Below are 23,713 nucleotides of genomic sequence, written 5' to 3'. Positions count from 1 at the left end.
TTAGGATTCAAACACACATTCCCCCACTTTGAAATAAATCACTACATCATAATAGAAAATTGCAACATTTTATTCTTCAGTATTTTTTGCAACTTTGGAATTTTTGATTATCATTAAGACTCCAGTAGAACTTTATAAATTGGAATTTTAAAAATTCTACTAAAAATATAGAAAAGGAGGAGGTGAGATAATTTCACCAGATTATAAGCATTCCTTCCTCACTTTGATCTAGATTAGCAGTCCCAATTTTGATTTAGTAGTAGTATTAGATTCTTGTTGTTTGTGTGTGTGTGTGTTTCCCAGTAAAAGATGTCTTGTTTATAACTCAGAGCTTAAAACACACACACACAGGCCCTCCCTGGTGGCGCAGCGGGTTAAAGCACAGCACTGAGAATCTGAAGCCACTTCAGTATGAGTTCGATTCCCATCCCGGAGGTGATCCAAATGGCGTGGCAGACCTCTCCTGACCTGCCCGCTGCCCCCTCAGCAGTGTACTTCATCGATCTGCCTGTTCTGCTCCCCACTCTGTCTCTGGTGAAGCCTCTCACCGCCCCTGAGCCTCTGGCCTGTACCCCAGTTCTGTATGAATAAATAAATAAATCTTTAAAAAAAAAAAACACACACACACACACACACACAAACCACTTTTGTCCTCTCCCCCCGGAGTGAGTCCAGGCAGCTTCCTCCTCCAGGGGCAAGGGTAAGGACTACAGGGCAATGCCTGTTTTCTCAAAGGAACTTGCTCTACTCTGCCCATACCAGTTCTAGGCAGCAGGGCCCTCAAGAGAGGGAATTGAGACAGTAAGTGTGCAGGGCCTTACTGAACTCTTTTGGGACTTCCCCACCCACCCCTAGATTCATCATCTATGCTAAGTAGATACTTATATATTTTTAAATCAATCTGAATCAAGAGTTCAGAAAACTGGGAATATCGCAGGGCTACTTTACACTAAATCTAGGTGGCTGAGTAGACGTGGAAGTGTTAGTTCAACTACATTTTCCTCAATTTTAGCACATATCATAGAATAACAAAGTGGCATGAGTGACAGCAGAAAGGATAGTTGCTTTTCTTTTACTGGCTTAAAAATTATGTGTACTGGAATGTGATCAAGAGAAAATATCAGATAAACCAGAGTTAAGACCCATTTTATAAAACAACTGTCCTGTTTTCTTCAAAAATAACAATGTTATAAAAGACAAAAAAAAAAAAAGCTGAGGGACTGATTACTGCAGATAAAAGGACTAAAAGAAATCCATGACCATGGAATTGTTACTTGGGTGGGTGGGTGGGTTGGGGAACTGCAATAAGGGTGGGGGGGAACTGCAATAAGTAAGGACATCACTGGGATGCCCGGTGAAATCTGAATATGGACTAATTATATAACATGCAGACATGTTATATTTCCTGATCGTTGTACTGTAGTTTTGTAACCATAATGTCTTCATCTTTAAGAGAAAAATATAAGCAATATGGTAATTAGAGCAATGTATTCTCAAATGGTTCATGAAAATATCCTCATATTTTATATATTCATAGAGAGACATACACATATATAGTTAACAACTGGCATATGTGGCTGAAATAAACATGGAATTCTTTGTACCATTTCTGGAACTAGTCTATAGTTGAAAAGTATTTCAGAATTTAAAAAAGCCCTTTCTATGTTGACAGAATTATATAGTGAGAGTTGTGACTTAGTCTCTTCACTTATAGTGATTCAAAGTCAGAGAATGTATTTTTCTGGTCTATCACAGGGGAACATGTTATTGTGTTTGTTCATTGTTCTGCCCCTTTGAATATTTTCTAAGAGTCTACTGTGAAGAACGTAAAAAGTGTAGAAAATATAAAGACAAGTAAGATATTTCCTGTCCTTGACAAGATCTTGATCTAATATGAAAGCATATGCAAACAAACACTGTACAGTGGGTGTTATAAAAGTCATTAAAAAACAGATGTAAAACACAATGGATACAGTGTATTCTATAGAAAAATAAGAAAGGTTTCACAGAGATGCCCTTTAAAAGAAGTATGGGGAAGGACAAGGAATTCCAGAAGGAACAAAATAGTAATACATGAAATAGCATATTAAGTTCAGGAAATGAAAATAGTCCTTCCTATGCAAGAACACAGGGCCCAAAGATGGAACTAATGAGAATGTGGCTGTAGAAACAGAGTCGGGACAAAGCAGTACTTAAGAGGTCCTTATCTTTTGGATATGACGTTTTATGCTAAGAAGCAATATGCGGGGTTTTGTGCTAAAAATTCCACTAAAAATGCAAAGTGAAACTGGGCTAAAACTGGATAAAAGGTTAAGTTCAAATAGTGTAGGAGAGGTTATTATGTTAAAATCTAAGACTGGGGGAAAGGGGAAAAGGAGTAATTTCTAGAGATACATAATAAAAGGTATCACCAGCACTCAATGGACTATTATTATAGAAGAAAGTGTAGGAAAGTGAAGACTGATAGGTCCCACCCTGAGTGTGCATTTCCAGCTGATACTACTACTGTTGCCATCCAATGCACTATATATAAGGAAGCAAAGAACAGGTATATTTACTGTAGCCTTATTTATAAGTGACAAACTATAAGGTACACTGGGGATGGGATAAGAAAATAATACTCATACAAAATTATATTCATCTAGAATCTTAACAGTTTTAAGTTTAGGAATTAGTTCTTCCCATAGCTATATAAATTAATGTCAAGAACATAATGTTGAAACAAAACAAAAAGCAGCAACCAAATTAAAAATGGGCAGAGGATCTAAATAGGCATTTTACCAAAGAAGATACTAAATCTTTATCATCAAGGAAAGCAAATCAAAACCACAATGAAATTTCACTTTATATCAATTTGAATAGTTATAGAATTAAGTGGGCTCATCACATTCCCACTAGTGGTAGCAATGTAAACCAGTACAGCCACTGTGGGAAATACTCAAAAAATTAAAAATAGAATTACCATATGATCCAATAATCTTACTTATGGGTATTTACCTGAAGAATACAAAAAACCTAATTTGAAAAGAGTCATGTATCTAGGTCTATATCTCACTATGTTCAATCTAGTACTATCAACAACTGCCAAGGTAGGGATACAGTCCAAGTGCTATGTGACAACATGGAAGAAGCTTGAATATACCAAGTGAAGTAAGTCAGAAGGAGAAAGACAAATGCTGTCTGATTTCATTCACTTGTGGATTATAAAGAAGAAAATACAAGTGAACAACTAAACTAAGACAAAGAAGGGAGGGAATGGGTAAAGTGGGCTCAGTGGTTAATGGACGGTGAGTGGACATTTTGTGGTAAATGCAGTGAGATGTAAGTCACTGCTGAACTGAGAAAGTGTATTCCTAACACCTACACAGAGCTATAAACTAGTCTTAACACAATTTAAAAAAGAGCTGAAATAAATATGGCAACATATAAACATTAGTTAAATCTGATAGTAGGGTCATGGTATTAGGATGTTACATCATTCTTTGTAGGTTTGATATAGTCCACCAACTAAAAAAATACTCTAAAAACTATTGATATTAAACCCAAATAGCTTTTTAAAAGATGGTTAGGAAGAAGAAAGAGGAATTATTAACCTTTCTTCTAAAAACCTTGACTGTGAAAGGAAGCAAAAAGTAAAGTATATGTGAAAAGCGTATTTTGGGACCAAAGGAGGTTTTTCTTTCTATATGCAAGGAAAGAGCAGAAATGCAGATAAAGGAACTGGTCCTTAAATAGAGGAAGGGACATTTCTTTTTCTTAGCCTGCAAGACACAATGATTAACTCATATATAATACCCTACATGGCAAAGCAGAGTGTATAGAAACAAGCAAAAGAAATGATTCTTTGTTTTGGGATGTAGAATCAATTTATATGGCACCATAATCAATACACTAAGAACATAACAGTGCAATAGGTAACTGCTAAAGTAGTACAAAGATGCAGAGTATAGAAATGCAGGATTGGAATTTTTATCATTGACATATCTTTTCTCTTATCAGCCTAACGCTTCAGTCTTTTATGGTTTATGTGTTAATGTCAGAATCTGATGAAAACCATGGATTCTGTTTCCAGAAAAACTTATGTAAGTATGCAAAAACTGACATATACCTTCAAAGAAAGTTCATGAACTCTCTGAGGCTCACACATAATTCTGGCACAGAAGTAATCAATAATTGGTAAAATCAACTCAAAGCAATCCTGAAGTTGGTTTCATATATCTTGCTAAGCCTAGGCTTATTTCCAGCTAGTTACCTTCTGAACTTTTCACAATCCATGGTTGTTCCCCTGTCTCCTTATATCCGCTTATCTATGCAAAAAATAGCCAAACTCTTACCTTTATTCAGTATGTGAATATACCTTAGAGTCTTGACAAAAGGTAGTTCAAAACTTGTCTTTTCAATAAATTTTCTCAATTTATTCCTTAATCTCCTTTATATTTAGTGAATATGTCAAAAACCTGGAAATTCATCATGCTTTGGAATATACCTTGTTTGTTTATAATGAGCTATTTACTTTAAAAGTAACTAATCAGAAGGTAAGCCATTTCTTTCCAAATTTAATGTAAATTATTTGGGAGGCTATATTTCTTTTTTAATACACTAAACAATAGAATGTCTTGTAGTTATTGTAAGCAATCAATACATTTTGATTGTTATCCTAGAGTACTCTGATTATAAAGATTAAAGGATATAATGAGGCTGGGATTTTAGTGGAAGGCTTCTAACAGTTATATACACTCTGAAGAAAGTATAGCTAAAGGAATGGTTATAAGATAGAGAAAAATTCCAGTAATGTGGAAAAAAAAAAACATGCAAACAAGACATTCATCCATCCAGAAAAGTGGGTTTATATGGAAACACATGAAGAAATTAACTTGGATGTATTAGAAAGGGTCAATTGATAGTTATGTGAATACTAAGATGGGGAACTACAGAATCTGAAAACTACAAGGCACATCTGTGTTCCTGTATTTCACATCTCCCATGTAGAAGTAATCCTAACCCTCATCTGACAAGACTTATACCATATTCTCCCACTTAACTAATTCTTGGAATCAATGAATAAAACTAAAACGACCATTAGTTTTACTTTCATTATATACTTAATTTCATCATATCTTGACTTAAACTTTCTCGTTTTCTCTTCCCTTTATTGTTCTGCACTCTGAAATGGGATATGTGGCAACCATTTGCAGAAGGTGCTGTCTAATTATGGCTATTAGGTATGTTTTGGCTGTCGATTGATAGGCTATGTTACTTACTAATTCGGTTTTTCTGTTCCTTCTGAGGGTCAAATTTTTCTATAGCATTTGTATGCTGTGTAGTTGTCTATGTCACCACTAGGTGGAACTATATCTTTGGTCAAGATGGATGCCTGTACAGAGACATTAATCATCCTTTTTAAACAGGGCTAGGTGAGCTGTTAAAAGAGGTTATAAAAATAAGGAAAATAAAAATGTGGTCTGTCAATATATTTGGTGACTTTTCTTGAGGGATCATTTACAAAGGAAAAAGAGAGCAGTGTATCTTTGTACAAACTAATCCTGTTACTAAAGATCCCATCTTCAGGTCAGGGGCTTGGGAGAAAGAAAAATTCCACAGAATGCTGGTGGAAATATTAAGTTTCTAGTTATCCCTGAGTACATTTATATGGAAATAAGTTAAAAATTACTTTCTTTATTTTTTTCTGGTAATTGTTTTAATATTAAAGGTATAAATATCTTTCTCATTGAATTGTTTTAAATATCTGTTTTTTCTTTTTAATTTTCTGAGTTATTCAACTTCCTTTAATCAAAAAGAAGAGACTATTTACTTTCAAAATAAATTCACCTTGTCTAATTTTCCTTTAGGTTTTATACTATCCTTTGGTATACTTAGAGCTAATCATTAACTATTCCATTAAACAAAATGTCATACTTTCTCTTTTCAAATGTCTACAAAAATTATCTTATATTAGAAAACACCACACAATAAAAATCTATATGCATAAACACAGAAATGATTTTTTTTTAATTATCAATATGACTCCTCTAAGAGTAACTAATACACACATACCTTTTGACATAAATTCAGTGACAATATAAATTGGCTCTTCAGAAACAACAGCATATAATGGAACAAGTTTATCGTGTCTTAGTTTTTTCATTATCTGAGCCTCTTGAAGAAAAGCCTCTGGCATCATTGTACCTGGTTTCAGTGTTTTTATGGCCACTTTTGTAGTTCCATTCCACGTTCCTAGAGAAATAACACACTTTACTGTTTTAATTTATACTAAGAGACTTCTATACCAAACACCAATGAGATGTTACTTTAAATATTTCAACATATTTTATCATACCCCGTGAGATTTTAAACTATTGCTAAATAATGACATAAAACAAAGGTTTAGATTTCTTACCCATCCATACTTCACCAAAACATCCTTGGCCTAGTTTAACCTCTAGTCGCAAAGATTCTCGAGGGATTTCCCAGGCATCTTTTGCTAAACCTTGAGTCTGGGGTTTCACAGTTGGACACACAGTTGTTAATTTATGGCACAGACCATCAGCATGTTCTAGGCAAATGAATAAACTACAATGTAAAATAAATCACTCACCAAAATTAAATTATAGATAGTATCTCAATGCCTTAAAAGAAAAACATAATGTTCTATCAGTTTTACCTTAAAAGTCTAAACAAAAAGAGAGTTGTACAACAAGAAGCAAAGAAGCACACAAATAAATACATTTTAAAAGTTATTCACTTATTGAATATTATGTAACAGCTACTGTGCTAACTCAGCACTTCACAAGTATCTTTGTAAGTCTTAGAAAACGTTAAGCTGCTTTCTTAAGGTTAGAGAGTAAGTAATGGAGATGAAATTCAAGCCATACGTATGGCCGACTCCAAAGTTAGTTCTGCTTTTAATCAACATGCTTTTATTTTTCCCAAAGTAAATACTATCATTGTTATTTCTAATAAACTCTAATACAAAAGGCATATCAAAAATTAAGTATATACATCTTTTAGGGGGCTGATTTTTAAATATGGAGACAGAAAACAAGGGATTAACACATTCATAATGGCCTGACTTGTGGTCCTGCTTAACTAATCTTTCTTATTGCCAGTAAGACAATGCTCTCTCCCATTTTCTACAAGTGACCACAGAAAATCACATTCTAACAAGTACAATTACAAACGATGCCACTTCTTGGTAACACATCTGATCAATGTCAAGACTGATGGTTGATTTAATAGACACATTTTGTAAATGGACACCACTGATTAAAAAATTGTTTATTGGGACAGAAGACACAAATACTTTTCAATGATCCCAGAAAGAGTAAAGAGTATCAGTAATTGTTACAGGTTAATTTTCCAAGAAAAGAAAAATATATCTTTTAATCAAATTTCATTGGAGTTATACCTCAGTAAGTCTTAGGTGTTACAGCCCATGCAGGTAAAGGCAACCCAAAGGACATATAATATAGATTTTTAAGTATTTAGTTCCTTGGTAAGTGAACCAAAATATTTATTTTTTATACTTTTAAGATTTATTTTCACAATCTATCTTGGTATTTTAAAGTTATGATATTGAATTCCAATGTAAACACTGTGCCACTATGATGTAAGTACTCCTGAAACTATTTGTACCATATTCAAGAGCTCAATTCAGGTCGTAAGTATTACCTATTCCTCATTCTAAAACTAGAATACAACAGACATTTGTTGAGCACATACTGTGTGTAAAATAGCATGGTAAACCTAGAAAGATATGACAACATAGATTTTATCCCCATAAAATAGTTTTTTGCCTCTGAAATACATACCTGTATAGTGTTTTACCAATTTTTGTAAAGTATCAAATTGTGCTCTGGTTGTAATATAGTATCCACCATTGTCAAGTTTCCTAATTTTGTAGTGTTTCACATTGTCACCTCTTATCTCATCCCAGTCACGAATAGAGAGAGAATAAGCACCTGGAGGGTAGGGCAGGAAAGAGGGCAAATGAATACTTTTACTATCTTTCCCAAAATACTGAAGGAAATTTTTGTTATTATATTAGCGTAACAAAACTCATACCTTTAGTAGTTTCACTTTCTCTTACTAGGAAAATACCTCGTTGATTCCCAGGATTCAGAAGTAATCTTTCAGCATCTTTTCTCCCCATTTTGCCAAAATACCATCTAGAAAAAAAATGAAATATTTTTATTTATTAAATAAGAGTATTACAAATATTATTGTCACAGTATTTCCATGTATTAACTACTCAACATGTCTCTTATTAAACTATAACCGGTAATCACAGGAATAATATATTAGAGAAGCAAAGGCAGCATGACAGAGCCTTTCTATCAGTGACAGGTGGAAATATTAAAATTATAGTAGGAAGAACCTAGTTGTTCTGTGGCAATAGTATGATCATTTGTGTTCAATAAGATGTAAGTAAACCATATTCAAACTATTGGCAACTCCTAATTACAGTGGGTTTAATTTAATATAGTTTTATTAATAAAAAAAACAGACCTACTGTGGAGATCAAAAATTAATGGGAAAGACAAAAGAGCAAAACAGAAAGTAATGAATGCAATAATAAAAGCAAACAAACACTGAATGCACACCTAACATATGCCAAGAACTATGCTAAGTGTCAAATGAAAAAGCATTTAGAAATATTTGTGGGGGCCAGTTAAATTTGGTTTAAACGAGCATAATAGGTCACACATGGTTAAAGATGAACTTTAACTTTTTCAAGTTTCAAGAATAATGCATAGAACTCCCATATACCATCCATCCAGGTCTTCTAATTACTAACATTTTACTTTGTCCTATTTTCTCTTTCCCTCCATGTAAGTGTGTGGGTATACTGTCTTCTGAAGCGATTGAAAGTAATTTGCAAACATGCTGAATCATTACCCCTACACACTTCAGGGTATATTTCCAAAAGGAGAATGATATGTTCCTATGTAACCACAGAGGAATCACCTACATCAGGACAGTAACACAGATGTAATACTGTTAATTGAGGGTAAATTTTTAAAATAAGAGACTACAGAATATAAAAAGTTATTCAGAGTCTTTTAAAATAAAGGCTAGAGATAGACATCAAACAATATTATTAATGCCGATTCATTTATGATCTTACTATATGTGAATACTAAGACATTAATTATTAATTTTCAAGTAATATCTATTAATATGATACATTAGCTACATTAAGACTGGTAAGTAAATGTGTGTGTATAAAGTTGTGGCTATGCAGATGCATTAAAACATTTTAAAAATCAAAATAATTAATAAAATATGAAGTTGTGCCATACTCTTCTGCCTGAATGGAATCTGCAGGGGCTACATAATTGCTAGGGATATAGCCACTCTTTCCTGTAGCAATTGATCTTGCTTCCCACCAGTCTCCTTCCCTGAAACACACAAAACAACAATTACCACAAGGTAGACTAATGCTCAAGATATGATCTATTGCAGTATTGTCCCTGAAGCAGATAAAAGGTATTACTTCCATTTTTTATTTATGCAGTCATTTGATCAACTCAATAATATTCAAAAATAAGTTACATAAATTAAGGGAATAAGGCTGTAAGAGAAAGCACAATTGCATATATCTGCTCCAAATAAAAAATCAATTATACTTTTTTATATAACTCTTTCAACCTGAAAACAGTAAACTATATTAAAATAAAAATATCTGAACTAGGGCCTCCATGATGGCACAAGGGGTTAAGTCTTAGCACTATGAAGCTATAGGCAGCCACTGCAGCATGAGTTTGATCCCCACCCAGGGAGCTGACCCACATGGTGCAGCAGACCTCTTGTGTCTTGCCCAGCAGCCTGTTTCAATCGACCTGTTCTGCTCTCTATCTGTGGTGTATCCTCTTGCCACCCCCTAAACCCCGCACACCTCTGGCCTACACTCCAGCTCTTGTATGCATAAATTAAAAAAAAAATCTGAACTATATTAAATAATCATATACGGTGTTATAAACCAATATTACCTCACTACAATTATTAAAACATCTCCCCCCCCAAGGAATCTTCTATGTTGTATTCCACTCTTTATTGAGAAATGTTTATCATTTTTAAAAGATTTATTTATTTATGCATACAGAACTGGGGTACAGGCCAGAGGTGCAGGGGCAGAGAGAGGATTTACCAGAGAGAGTGGGGGACAGAACAGGCCAACTGATGAAGTACACTGCTGAGGGGAGCAGTGGGCAGGTCAGGAGAGGTCTGCTGTGCCATGTGGGCAGGGGATCGAATACATGCTGAAGTGGCTTTACCTTCTTAGTGCTGTGCTTTAACCCGCTGTGCCACCAGGGAGGGCCCCACTTTTCTTTTTTAATAGCATATGAAATTATAATGTTCCTCTACAGTCATTTTTTTTTAATTTTTTTTAAAAGATTTATTTATTTGTGCATACAAAACTGGGGTACAGGCCAGAGGCTCAGGGCCGGCGAGAGGCTTCACCAGAGACAGAGTGGGGAGCAGAACAGGCAGATCCATGAAGTACACTGCTGAGGGGAGCAGCGGGCGGGTCAGGAGAGGTTTGCCACACCATGTGATCACCTCCGGGGCAGGTGGGAATTGAACTCATGCGGAAGCGGCTTTAGATTCTCAGTGCTGTGCTTTAACCCGCTGCGCCACCAGGGAGGGACCTCTACAGTCATTTTAAGAAAATATCCAGGAACTTTTACAACTTTTGTAGCCAAAATATTAATAGCAATAACAATGAAAATATTTGAACTCCTGGAACAAAACAGAAATGTTATCCATAGACATTAAAATCACTGTAAGTAGTATGTAGCACATAAGCACTGAATTTTCCAAAATTAATGTGAAATTGGTGAATGTTATCAGTCATTCTAATGAGGAAAATATATATATGGATTCTACGACTAAAGATTTAATGTATATTCTGCTTTAGCAAAGTTAGTATTGAAAATAGTTTGTCTAAATTGAAATTCTGTAAATGCTTGAAGTGAATATGCTCTCTAGAAAATAAAATGGAAAATCCTTTAGTAATTCAAATATTCACAAACTCATACACTTGGTTGGTTGTAGTTTCCTAGTTTAAATATTCTGTATTTAAATTTCCTATATTTTAATACAGTTATCTATATTAAATATTCTCAGATATGCAAACTGAAAACATTGCATTTTATTGAATACTTCTCTAGTGACAGCTTATAACAGTATGTGTTGGAAGCAAAGGTAAAAAGACAGTCCTAAACCTCTAGAAATTCAGTCTAGGGCAGGAATTCTCAACCTTTGGTCTGGATAATTCTTTGTGGTTTGTGTGTGGCAGGTGCAGGGAGGATACTCAGCAATATTCCTGATGTCTCTACCTACTGGAGAAAAGTTGTAGTACCTTCACTATAATAACCAAAATGTCTCCAGACATTGCCAAATTTCCTGTGGGTAATTCTTTTCTAGGCTGAGAAACACTGGTCTAAAAATAATGATAAGCAGGTGATGAATTATAATTCAAAACTGATAGCAGCAATGACTGAGGTTTGCACAGATCCTACATAAATACATAAAAAAGATTCCTAATCCAGCAGGAGAGAGGAAGTAGGCCAGATGTGAGAAGAATGTCAAGAAAGGCTTCTCTGAAAAAAAGACACAGGAAATATACTTTGAAGGATGAGTAGGGATGACCAGATAAAGGGTAAAATGGAGTAACGAGAAATTACAATTCAGAAAAAAGAAACTGTGTGAAGGCTTAAAGTAGGTGAGAAACCCTAGAGTATTCAGAAAACTGCAAGTAATTCAATATGGCTGAATGGTGGATTAAGTGAGAAAGGGGAAGAAGCTCACCGAACAATGCTTTCTATTATTGTCTTTCTTTTATTTTGATGGCAAATGGTAGCTACTGAGGAGTTTTAAGAGAGAAAGATATCAGCATATTTCATGTGTTCTGGGACAGCAATTGGTAACAAATGGGTACATGGATGGAAGGAAACATAACAGGTCATAAATGTGTATTTTGAAGAGTTAGAAAGTGGTGGTATGCATGCTAAGGAGTTTATGGTATCTATTTTCCATAATAAGCATTGAATTTTCTATCATAGGCAACTAAATGCAAACAATTCTAAGAGCTGCATAATGAAAAAGCAACTTCATTTGGTCAGTTTGGGACTGAAGGGTGTTCCTCACCTAGGCATTTTCCTTTTATTTAGTTTTTTTCTTCACTTGATCTTAGTCAAAAGGCTGAGAAGTGATTAGTTTTTTTCTTTATGAAAATAAATCTTTAAATCAAGTAATATTAAGATAACTAGGAACTTAACACTCTCTTTATAAAGTTTTTTTTTTTAAGTAATGCATTTACTTGCATATATTCCCTCAAATTTCATTCTTAACTCTCTACTGTTTATGATAGAAGCACAGCAGCATAATCTGTAGAATAACTTCTGGCTACAGAAGAATATTATTCTGTGTTTCTAAAGAAACCAAATGCACGTCTAGCTACATGGGCACAAACCCGTGCCCTACCAAACTCTTCTCTGATTCACCCTCTAACTCAGTGGTTTCAATGTAAAGTCATATTAATATTCTATTAATATTTCTTCTTCAGAGAAAAAATTCACAACACTTACGTATTGTTAATTATTTGAAATCTTTCACCCTTCTTAAATGAAAGGTCTTCTGTAGTTCTAGCTTCATAATCATATAAGGCCACAAATATAGTAACACCACCTATTGGAGCAAAAGAGTCCACAGTAAATTCCATAGAATAACTAACAAAACAAAAACAACACTGCCAGCAAAGCTTAAACATATTTTCTTCCTAGTCTCCAGAATCTGTTCTAAAAGTTAGAGATTTGAGTAGTGATTTTTCAAGTTAAAAACATGTCCTCTTTAGACTTTTCATGAATCTTCTGTACTCTATAAATTCTGAAATGCTACAGACTAACATAAACAAATTTAATTTTGACCCATCATAGCAATACCTATGGCTTGAAAACAACTCCTTCCCAGAAAAAGCATTAATGAGTACTATCAATTATTGGTACTATCTTAATTTCTTAATGGATCAACATTTTCATCCTTAGATTATTTATTAACAGAAATAACTAGGGGTTTAAAAAGATATTTATACTTAACATTTACAGAAAAAAAGCAGTATATTTTTCTTAGAAATTAAATGGTATGACTGATATAAATTATAAGTTCAAAAAATAATTCATATATGGTATTACGTGTAGATACTTAAGATATTAGAACATTAAACAGTCAAACTACTATCTGCAAACTAAAAAAAAGAACAGATTATTTCATTTACTTGGTTTCTCCCTTGAGGTCTGCTCATTTATTAATTAACTATTTAGTATCTCTACTTGAATGCCTAACAAGCATTCACAACTTAAAATTAGTCTAAAACAAAGATGCTGATTCTTCTCTCCTAACCTGTATTCATAAAACTTTCCCTAATAAGCACTCAGTTTTTTGAAAAAGGAAATTCAGTCATGCAAATCCTTTTGTTAAATCTCTTTGTTGGCTTCTTTTTGCTTTGAATAAAATCCAACGTCTTGCTCCTCTACAAAATCCTGAGTAACCCTGACTTTCCAAACCTATACCATACAATTCAAACCTGTGTCCATACTGGATTGGTGCTCAAAACAGCTAAGTCCATCTGTACCTCTTAAACTTGGCAATTGTTGTTCTCCTCCATCCCCCGTATCTCTTTTCTCAGCTGTTCACATTCTCAATAGTCAACCTCAGGAAAATGATTTATCCTAAAGTTGGTTCTCCTTGATCATCTAATGGGCCTTCACCATTGATTAGCCTTTTCATAGCATCTAATAACTCTCCTGTTTAGATGTTTATTCACATTGTAATATAAATTCCATCAGGGCAGAAACTTCTCTTGCTTAAAACTCTTTATACCAGGGCCCTCCCTGGTAGCACTGTGGGTTAATGCACAGCACTGCAAAGCTGGCCAGGCTGCTTCGCTGAAGAGCTTGACACCCCCCCCCCAGCCCCGCCCCCCGACCGGGCGTGATACACAAGGTTCAGCAGACCTCTCCTGTCTCACCTGCTGCTCCCCTCAACAGTGTACTTCATTAGTCTGCCTGTTCTGCTCCCCACTCGCCTCTCACTGCCCCTGCACCTCTGGCCTATACCCCAGCTTTGTATGCATAAATATTTAAAATCTTTTAAAAAAAATCCTTTATACCTGGTACAAACCACTCCATATTTGTTAATAAATGAGTATGAACAGCCTATTTCATATAAGCAAACTGTTTCAGGTAACTAAAGTATGTTTTTAAGTATCAATATTTATTTTAATAATTATTGGATTACTAGCTTTCACAAATATATACTCCTGAAAATAATTTAGATGTTCGCCGATATACCACAATAGCCATCTATTACTGAAGTATTTAAGAGTCAGGGAGTTGAAATGAGGATTGTGACAACTTTGAAGTCCATCACTCCTACAAATGAATATTATTGGAAAGACTGTGAGCAGACTGAAGGGACAATTTTATAGTCCATGTGTATAGAGGAGATTCCTCTTTGACCTTCACTGGCTTCACGTCAATATGTGTCAATTTGATGCTGACAATTATTCTGCCAATCTTAAAGAGAAAGTAGACATTCCAGGAGGTGCAGGAGAGAGATCAAAGAAACTCTGAGGTCTTGCTGACTTGAGGAATGCTGGATATCATTCTATGTTTTTTAAATCAGTTGTGTTTTGCTGCTCAAGAAAAAAAACATTCTGATGTGCAACCTTTTACAGAAGAACTCTCCCTCTTTTAATGTTCCTAACTTTTAAGAGTATTTCTGGTTGCAGGGAAGTTTGTCAGCTTTCACTTCCCGCTGTTCTTTGAAAGGATATCACAATATAATATATAGAGTTATGGAATAAGAGATTAAATCTGGATTTATCTGCTTATTGTCTGTGATTCTGGGAGAAAATCATTTAAACTAATTTCTGAGTCTCATGATATTTTTTAAATCAGAAAATATATAATTTATTTTATCATTAACACATTCATTTATTAAACAATTTTTTTAAACAATTTTGATAATACCTTAGTAGTGGATAGCACTTCATAATTCTAAGAAGTTGTTAGCATTCTTGACGGAGGGGTATATGGCTCTAAATATAATATCCCCAGTGCCAGCCATATAGTTGGCTCTCAGTAATTATTTGAAAAATTAATTAATGAAATAACTAATGATGTTAAGCCAGTACACAACACTACCAGATTATCAGCAAATTTCCAAGAACAATAGTCACATATACAGAGACTTCAATTTCCACATAAAATTCTTTTAAAAAGTCCTCCCATAATTTATTTTTTCTTATAGCAGGCAAATCTTATGTATGTAATGCCTAAGGTCACATTCTCAACCCAACAACTGAATTGTCTGTTTAAATCTCACCTGTTAAACCAGCAGGATATGAAGTTGGCACCACTGAGAATGAGGAAGATGCTCCTCCAAACGGTGTCACCCCTGAGGATCCTCCAAATGGTGTCATGGAAATACTGTTAAAATTAACAGATGTTCCCTTTGTTGAAGATGATGGTGCTACTGCAGTATGTTCTGCTCCATAATGGCTGACACTTGTATTAAGTGTCTGTTCTGGAGTGTTTTCGGTTCTGTATTTAATGGCTGGACTTTTATTCTCTTTACTTTTAATGCAGCCCATTATCAAATCTATAAAGAGAAGACAACGATTTTTGAGACACACTTAACATAAAAGATATACTTCTAAAAGCTGCAATTCAAAAACTGACTTTAAACAGGGAATTTTTCTCCTGCAAAAAAAGTAATATAAAGCAAAAAGTGGAGAGCTGAAATGAAGTCTCTTCCCCTCACTTATCTTTATTACCATACTACTAAGGCATCATTCCAGTCACATCATCCTACAGCTCGACTACCTTTAAAGGTCCAGTGACATCATGAAGCCAAAAGACTGCTTGAATCCTGGCTTCCTACTTACTAGTGGAGTGATTTTCAGGTGTGCTGATTAACCTCATTGTGTACCTCAGTTACCTGAAAAATGAGGGTAATAATATCACCTACTTTATATAGTTTTCTATGAGGATTAATATCCTTAGTTTATTACAAGATTTTGGAAAAATATGGCACATAGAGGAACCAGCAAAAACTGATAGTAATACTGCACTCTATACCAACACTATATAGCACAACTATAATCTGAACCACGTGTTCTTTAATATGCTAGTAGCCATGTTAAAATAAAAAGAAATGGGTAAAATTAATTGTAATAATATGCTTTATTTAACCCAATATATCTAAAATAAATATATGCAATCAGTATAAGAATTTTAATGAAACATTGGGTTGTTGAAAAAGTCATGACATGTTATTGCTTGAAAAACAGTAAACATACATCATGACTTTTCTGACGACCCAATATATTCTTTTTTGGTACTAAGTCTTAGAAAACTGGTGTGTATTTTAAATCTATAGCACATCTCAATACAGGCCAGGCACATTTCAAGTATCCAATAGCCATATGTGATTAATGGCAGAGCAGGCTCTATAATTTACCTACTGATAATCTCTATGCTTACCAAATCTGACCCTCTCTTTCCAGTTTTATTTCCTACAATTTCCTCATGTGCACGCACACCCATGCACGCAAGCATGCACACACGTGCACACACACACACACCATATTTCCTAATACATATGCCCTGTGCTTTCCCATTTTTACATGCTTTTTTCCCCTCCTAAAAGTGCCACTTGTCCATGATGCTCTCTTCAGAGCTCTCCTTGCTAAAATTCCACCTGTTCACTTATGGTTATAATGAATATTACTTTTCACAATTGGTAACTTATCTTTTTACTTAAAGCCACAATGTGTTTTTGGGGAGACTTGTATGGAACTGTCACTTTACAGGTTTTCCCTACTATATGAAAGTAGAATGCTCCTATTTGGTATGATATTTTTTAAGTCTGCAAACACTAAAAATTTTCTACATATAAGTTAATGGTAATAGTATTCCCAGGCCCCGAAACAGTCATTTCATCACTTAGTATTGGAAAATTCTTTTAATGAGTTTCCCAGACAAGCAAAATCTAAAGTATTAAATTCATCAATACTAAAGATATTTGCAAGAAATATTAAGGGGGGTTTTCTTAAGCGAAAAAGAAATGGTACTAACTAAAAGCAAGAAAACATGAAGGAAATCTCACTGGAAAAGGTAAATATACATAAAGGATCAATCACTTGAAGAGCAAGCATGATGATTACAATAGCAGTAAAATTAAAATTAGAATAATTATGCAAATAAAGCATTAGTTATTATCTAATAAATTATTAAGATAGAGAATGAGAAAAATTAAAAATTGGGAACAAAATGTTAAGATTGGAATACAAAAGTCTAGAAGTCTGTAATCTATTCTGCTGTCATCTTGCCAGACTCTTACAGTGTATATGTCTTGTCCAATATTTGTTAAATTTATATTTAGGCATTTCAATGTTTTTGAAACTATTATAAATAGTATTGTAAAGGCATTACTTTAGTTATTAATAACACACGATAGCTATATACAGATTTGAGTGTGTCTTGTGACCCTACTAATCTCACATTAGTTAAAACTGTTGATTCCACAGGATTGTCTACACTCAAGATCCCATGTATAAATGAAGAGCTTTTCTCTTTACCAAGGTATATACGTCTTTTTGTTCTTGCCTTATTGCACTGTTACCTTCAGTACAATGCTGAATAGAAATGACAAGAGAGAAAAATCTTTGCCTTGTTCCTGATCTTAAGAGGGAAAGAATTCACCATTAAGTATATTAGCTATAAGATTTTGTTGTAGTTGACCTTCATCGGGCTGAGGAAATTTTTCTTATTCTTTGCTTGTGTAGAGTTTTTATCATGAATAGGTATTAAATTTTTCAATTTACTTCCTGTATCTACTTTGTGAATATCTGTTTGATATTCATTTATTCATTTCTCTAAAGTTGTCTTTGTTGTATGCATTCTCTATACTTTTTGAATGAAAGTTTGCTCTGCTTTTCCTCAGATCTAATTATGTTTCTATTAACTCTGCCTCATAATCTGACAATAAGTCGTTCTCCACCTCTAATCCAACTCAGAGATTCTAACATGTTGACTGTCCAGTAATCTTTATAAAGCAGCACTCTATTTATTCCTAAAGAATAAAACCCCAACTCCTTAACTTGGTACTTCAGGTTAACGCCCATAATTTTTCCAACTTGCTTTCCAACTTCCACCTCTTAACCTTTTGAAACATAGACTTGGGATTGTAGAAGTAAAAAAATAAAAAAATAAATTGCAAATTAGACATTATCTATAAATTCAGAGGGTAGAATTTTGGATACCTGGTCTTTTAAGTAGATGTATCCAGATGTACAAAAACCATGACAGGCAGTAAAACTTAGGCTTCTAAAATCCTTAAGTAGTCCAGGGCCTCCCTGTGGCACAGAGGGTTAAGTCTTAGTACTAAAAAGCTATCAGCAGCCACTGTAACAGGACTTCGATCCCAGCCAAGGAGATAGGGAGCTAGCTAACTCACCTGATGCAGCAGACCTCTCCTGTCTCACCCACTGCTGCTCTAAGCAGTGGATTTCAGTCAATTCGCCAGTTCTGCTCCCTACTCTTTCTCTGGTGAATCCTCTCACCTCCTGCACCTCTGGCCTGCACCTCAGCTCTGGTACGCATAAATAAATAAATTAAGTCTTTAAAAATCATCAGTAATTCAATGTTGAAATTCAAAATTAAAGGGTAAGAAGGGGAAAGGCCAAAATAGTAGGAAAGAACTGAGCCTAAGTCACAAGGATTTTCTATTTCCTTCTATTTAAAATACATTTCTATATAATCCATTTTGTTTAAAGAATAAATCTCTGAATTGTACCACGATTCTGACTAATTCTATCAAAATACATTTCTATATAATCCATTTTGTTTAAAGAATAAATCTCTGAATTGTACCACGATTCTGACTAAATCTGTCTAATATTTGTTTACCTCCAAGAGGATCATCCGTAGTCTGAGGATTAGAAATGTTTGTGGGACTTCTATTTCCTAACACCAATTTCATAAGTCATTTAAGTTTTTTTTTTTTTTAAAGATTTATTTATTTATTCATACAGAACTGGGGTACAGGCCAGAGATGCGGAGGGTGAGAGGATTCACCACACACAGAGCGGGGAGCAGAACAGGCAGATCGACAAGTACACTGCTGAGGGGAGCAGTGGGCGGGTCAGGAGAGGTCTGCCACGCCATGTGGTCACCTCCGGGGCAGGCGGGAATCGAACTCATGAGGAAGTGGCTTTAGTTTCTCAGTGCAGTGTTTTAACCCGCTGCGCCACCAGGGAGGGCCAAGTCATTTAAGTTTTTAAACTTAATTTGAGATGTTGTTTTTTTTTAAATCAGAATTACTTGTATTAAAACTTGCTTTGGAATGATGTTTAGTAGATCTGGAACAAATTTGGATTTTTTTTTTAAGATTTATTTATGGATGCATACAGAACTGGGTACAGGCCAGAGATGAAGGGGTGGTGAGAGGATTCACCAGAGACAGAGTGGGGAGCAGAATAGGCAGACTTATAAAGTACACTGCTGAGGGGAGCAGCGGGTGGGTCAGGAGAGGTCTGCTGCGTCACGTGGGTCACCTCCGGGGCTGGGGATTGAACTCATACTGAAGTGGACTTAGCTTCTTAGTGCTGTGCTTTAACTGTGTCACCAGGGAGGGTCTGAAATTTTTTTTTTTTATGTAGCGGAATCATTAGCAGATAACAACATTGGACAGCATGTGTTAAGATATTCTGTCTTAAAAATATTTGTACTTTCATGGAGCTTTATGTTTACAAGGTACCTTTTTTATTTTTAAATTTCATTCCCTAATAATCCTAATGTGTTAGTAGGAAAAAAGAATAAGTATATGCTCTGCATATTATTTCTGAAGAACCTGAAGCTTCATAAGGTTAAGTTACAGTTCCTCAAGGAGATGGGGCTAAAAATGAACACAACTAGGGAACTAGACCTTTTGAGATCTCTGCTGTATTTTTCCACTACCCATATCACCTTTATGGAACATTTTCTGTTGCTTGGTAAGTTATTAAATATTAATACTTTAAAATATATTACAAACATGATGGCATTACTGGCAAACAGCTTTACTGCTTTACCTACAACACAACTCTAACTTTGAAAACAGTATCCTTTCCCTCTCCATGACCATGTGACCTTACTATTAGCAAGAGTAGTGATTTAAAGTTCTCAAATGACTTAACATAATTTTGAACTTTTAAACATATTTCCTTTTCCCTCATTTGCCCATCATTTACATACTGTATGTTTTAGGAGTACAACTTTACACCTCCACTTGTGCACATGCCTCACTCACTTCTGACCAAAGTCCCAGTGCCTTTAACCTTCCTCACTTGTCCCTTTCTTTTTAAATGATTAAAAATGTACATTATTCTATAAATAATCAGTTGTGACAATCTATGGTGTCTAGGGGGAAAATGCCCTAGTTCGGCACTTTACTCAAGTGGCTCCAATTCACATGCAGGCATTTTAAACCTTTAAAAAGACTCACTAAAGAAATTTATAGACATCTTAAGGTATGAAATGATCAATTTCCATAGGTCATGGAGCTCTATAGGCCATAAACATAGTTAATGATTTTCCGCTTTTGTTTTGAAGTCCTCTCCCTTTAGTATGAAGCACAAAGGATAGATGGGACATTGAAAGAACAAAAAACATATAAAGGCGGAAACAGCAAACTACAAAATGGCGTGCACTATGTCTTTTAAAAGCAAATAAAAACCTAAATAAAGGAAAATAGAAAAATGTGAACAGTGGAAAACTGAGCTTGAAATGCTGACTGACTTCAACATTCTACTAGCTTTTTTTTATACTTTAGATATACTATTAATCTGTAAATAAGACTGTTGGTTCCTTGTGGTTTCTTTAATGAAATTAAACATAGGACTGTCTATAAGGACATTAGGTAAAGAACTGTTATGGATGCTAATAGTCTATTGCTGTAAGTTACAGTAATAAACACAATTTAAAGACCCAAAATTTAAAAAAAATTATATTCCACATAGAACAGATCTGAATTATGAAGATGAAAGGTAAAAGTTAATTATCTTTGGCTATTTCAGGCAATCACTGAAGACACTCTTATATGTAGAAAGGCACTGTAAAATACTAGGCATGAGCCCCTGTACATATCTGGTCAACTCTTAAAGAAATAAGCTGATTTTAATATCTATATTAAGAATTTTTATCATCTTAAGAATTTTATACCTTACTTCCCCCATCCTTTGTCCAGGTTTCTGGTATGCAAATTACAGTAAAAAATTAGATACTAGTTTCAAGTACTCATGTAAGTTATCAATAATTGCTTCTCAGATGCTTATGGATTGTTTGGTTGGAGTTTTAAATCTTACAATTATATCCTGTGACTATTTCTATAATAATGCATATATTTTTTAAAAAATCCCCTTAAAGGGAATTTGTTTTTAGTTTTTAAATTTTCCTCAAATTTTATTGTCAATCACTTACATAACTTTGGGAGAACATTTCTCACTTCCATGAGAATATGTTTTACCTACAACCCCCCACCAAAGTTCCAATACCTGCATCTTACTACTTTCCTTCCCCTTTTTTCCTCCTCCCCCTTCCCCTATAGTAACTAGTATATTCTTCAGAGTCTAAGAATTACTTTTGTTGTGCTTTGACAAGCTTGTTTTCTTGGTTATTTACATACCACAAGTGAATGAAACCATGTGGTAACTTTTTTTTTTTTACTTATTTCACTTAGCATAATCACCTTTAGAGCTATCAATTTTGTCCCCAAAGACATTATTTCATCTTTCTAAGTGGCTAATAGTCCATTGAGTATATATTCCATAATTTTTTATCCAGTCATCTGTTTTTGGGTATTTGGACTGGTTCCATTAACTTGACTGTTGTGAATTCATGTAAGTTATCAATAATTGCTTCTCAGATGCTTATGGATTGTTTGGTTGGAGTTTTAAATCTTACAATTATATCCTGTGACTATTTCTATAATAGTCATGAATACAGGAGAGCACAAATCTTTTCATTTCAATATTTTCATACTCTTGATAAATATGTAGTACTAATGGTTTTGTTTTTTTTTTGAGTAATGTCAATACCATTTTCCATATAGACAGTACCTATTTGTATGTCCACCAAAAGTGGATACGTGTTTTTCTCCACATCCTTGCCAACATTTGTTTCTTCCAATTTTGATATAAGCCATTCTCACAGGGGTGAGGTGGTATCATCTCACAGTGGGTCTGATTTGCATTTCCATTATAGTAAGTGATTAAGCATATTCTCACATGCCTGTAGGCTGCATGAATGTGTTCTTTGGACAAGTCTTAGTCTTAGTACTATTTATTAGGTTGCTTGTTTTTGTTGGGAGTTGTATGAATTCTTTATGTTTTAGAAATTACTCCCTTGTTTGCCTGTGGTGTGCAAATAAATATCTTCCCCCAGTCTACAGGTTGCCTCTTTGTTTTTGTGGTGTTTTCTTTCAAGGTACAAAAGCTTTTTAGTTTGATGTACTCCCATTTGTTTCCCTTGCCATCAGAATTGAATCCTCAAATACGTCTTTGTGGTTGAGGTCCAGGAGTGTATCACTTATGTCAGGACAGTTTGGGTATTCAGTATATTTTGTGGTTCCATACTAGTTTTCTAGTTTTTTTGCTCTATTTCCTTGAAGAAAGTCATTGGGATTTTGACATGTATTAAGCTGAATCTGTAAACCATTTGGGTGATATGGCCATTTTTAATGTTTGTTCTTTTAATCCACCAACACAGTTCTTTGTTTCTTTTTTTTTTTTTTTAAGATTTTATTATTTATTTATTCATATAGAACTGGGGTACAGGCCGGAGATGTGGCGGGTGAGATTCACCAGAGACAGAGTGGGCAGATCGATGAAGTACACTGCTGAGGGGAGCAGCGGGCGGGTCAGAAGAGGTCTGCCTCTCCATGTGGATCTGCTCTGGGGCAGGCAGGAATTGAACTCATGCGGAAGTGGCTTAAGCTTCTTAGTGCTGTTCTTTAACTCGCTGTGCCACCAGGGAGGGCCCTGTTTCTTCTTTTATTTAACAATGTCTCATAAATTTTCAGTAAAGGCTTTTCCCCTTTGTTAAGTTTACTCCCAGGCATTTCACCCTTTTTGGTGTGACTATAAATGGTATTTCTACATTTCTCTTTCATCTAACTCACTGTTTGCATATAGATATACAACTGATTTTTTTCCATTAGAAATATTAATATTATGCTTATTTTACAGATTAGAAATTGTGGGTCTAAACACAGTAGTAGACCATGAAAGCTATTTATTTTTACTTCCCTCTCCCCCCACTTTGCCCGTGTATCATCACCACAGTCCCCAACATTCCTCCCTCTCTCCCTTCTTCCTTCTGATCCCTCTCCTTCCTCCTACCCTGTAGGTTATCTCTGGTTTATAATGGTCTGTTTGTTTTGTTATGTTTTATATTGCAATCACAATACATTTCCCCCTTATGTCATATTTGGTTCTCTTATATTCCTCCTATAAGTGAAACCATTTGATGTTTTTCGTTTTCCTTCTGACTTTTTTCACTGAGCATGACCTCTTCTAGTTCTGTCCATAATGCTGCGAATGGCATGAATTTATCTTTTTCAATTGCTGAGTAGTATTCCATTGTGAATATATATACTACATCTTTCTGAT

The 23,713-nt window shown here is 34.6% G+C and overlaps 1 protein-coding gene across 1 annotated transcript in view; it reads right to left on the bottom strand.

Annotated features, from left to right (window-relative positions):
* Positions 1-23,713, bottom strand: part of YES1 (YES proto-oncogene 1, Src family tyrosine kinase) — a 48,316-nt gene that overhangs the window by 5,786 nt on the left and 18,817 nt on the right. The window contains exons 2-8 of the mRNA XM_004683770.2: positions 15,388-15,663; positions 12,591-12,690; positions 9,300-9,398; positions 8,062-8,165; positions 7,809-7,958; positions 6,398-6,553; positions 6,055-6,234 (exon numbers count right to left, since the gene is read on the bottom strand). Coding sequence (XP_004683827.1) covers positions 6,055-6,234; positions 6,398-6,553; positions 7,809-7,958; positions 8,062-8,165; positions 9,300-9,398; positions 12,591-12,690; positions 15,388-15,655 — 1,057 coding nt within the window. The 5' untranslated portion in view covers positions 15,656-15,663. The remainder of the gene's footprint in view (positions 1-6,054; positions 6,235-6,397; positions 6,554-7,808; positions 7,959-8,061; positions 8,166-9,299; positions 9,399-12,590; positions 12,691-15,387; positions 15,664-23,713) is intronic.

This window comes from Condylura cristata, unplaced genomic scaffold (genome assembly GCF_000260355.1).
Source record: "Condylura cristata isolate star-nosed mole 26May11 unplaced genomic scaffold, ConCri1.0 scaffold00016, whole genome shotgun sequence".
NCBI lineage: Eukaryota > Metazoa > Chordata > Mammalia > Eulipotyphla > Talpidae > Condylura > Condylura cristata.
Note: the sequence above shows the minus strand (reverse complement) of the source record. Positions and strands in the feature narration are given on the sequence as shown.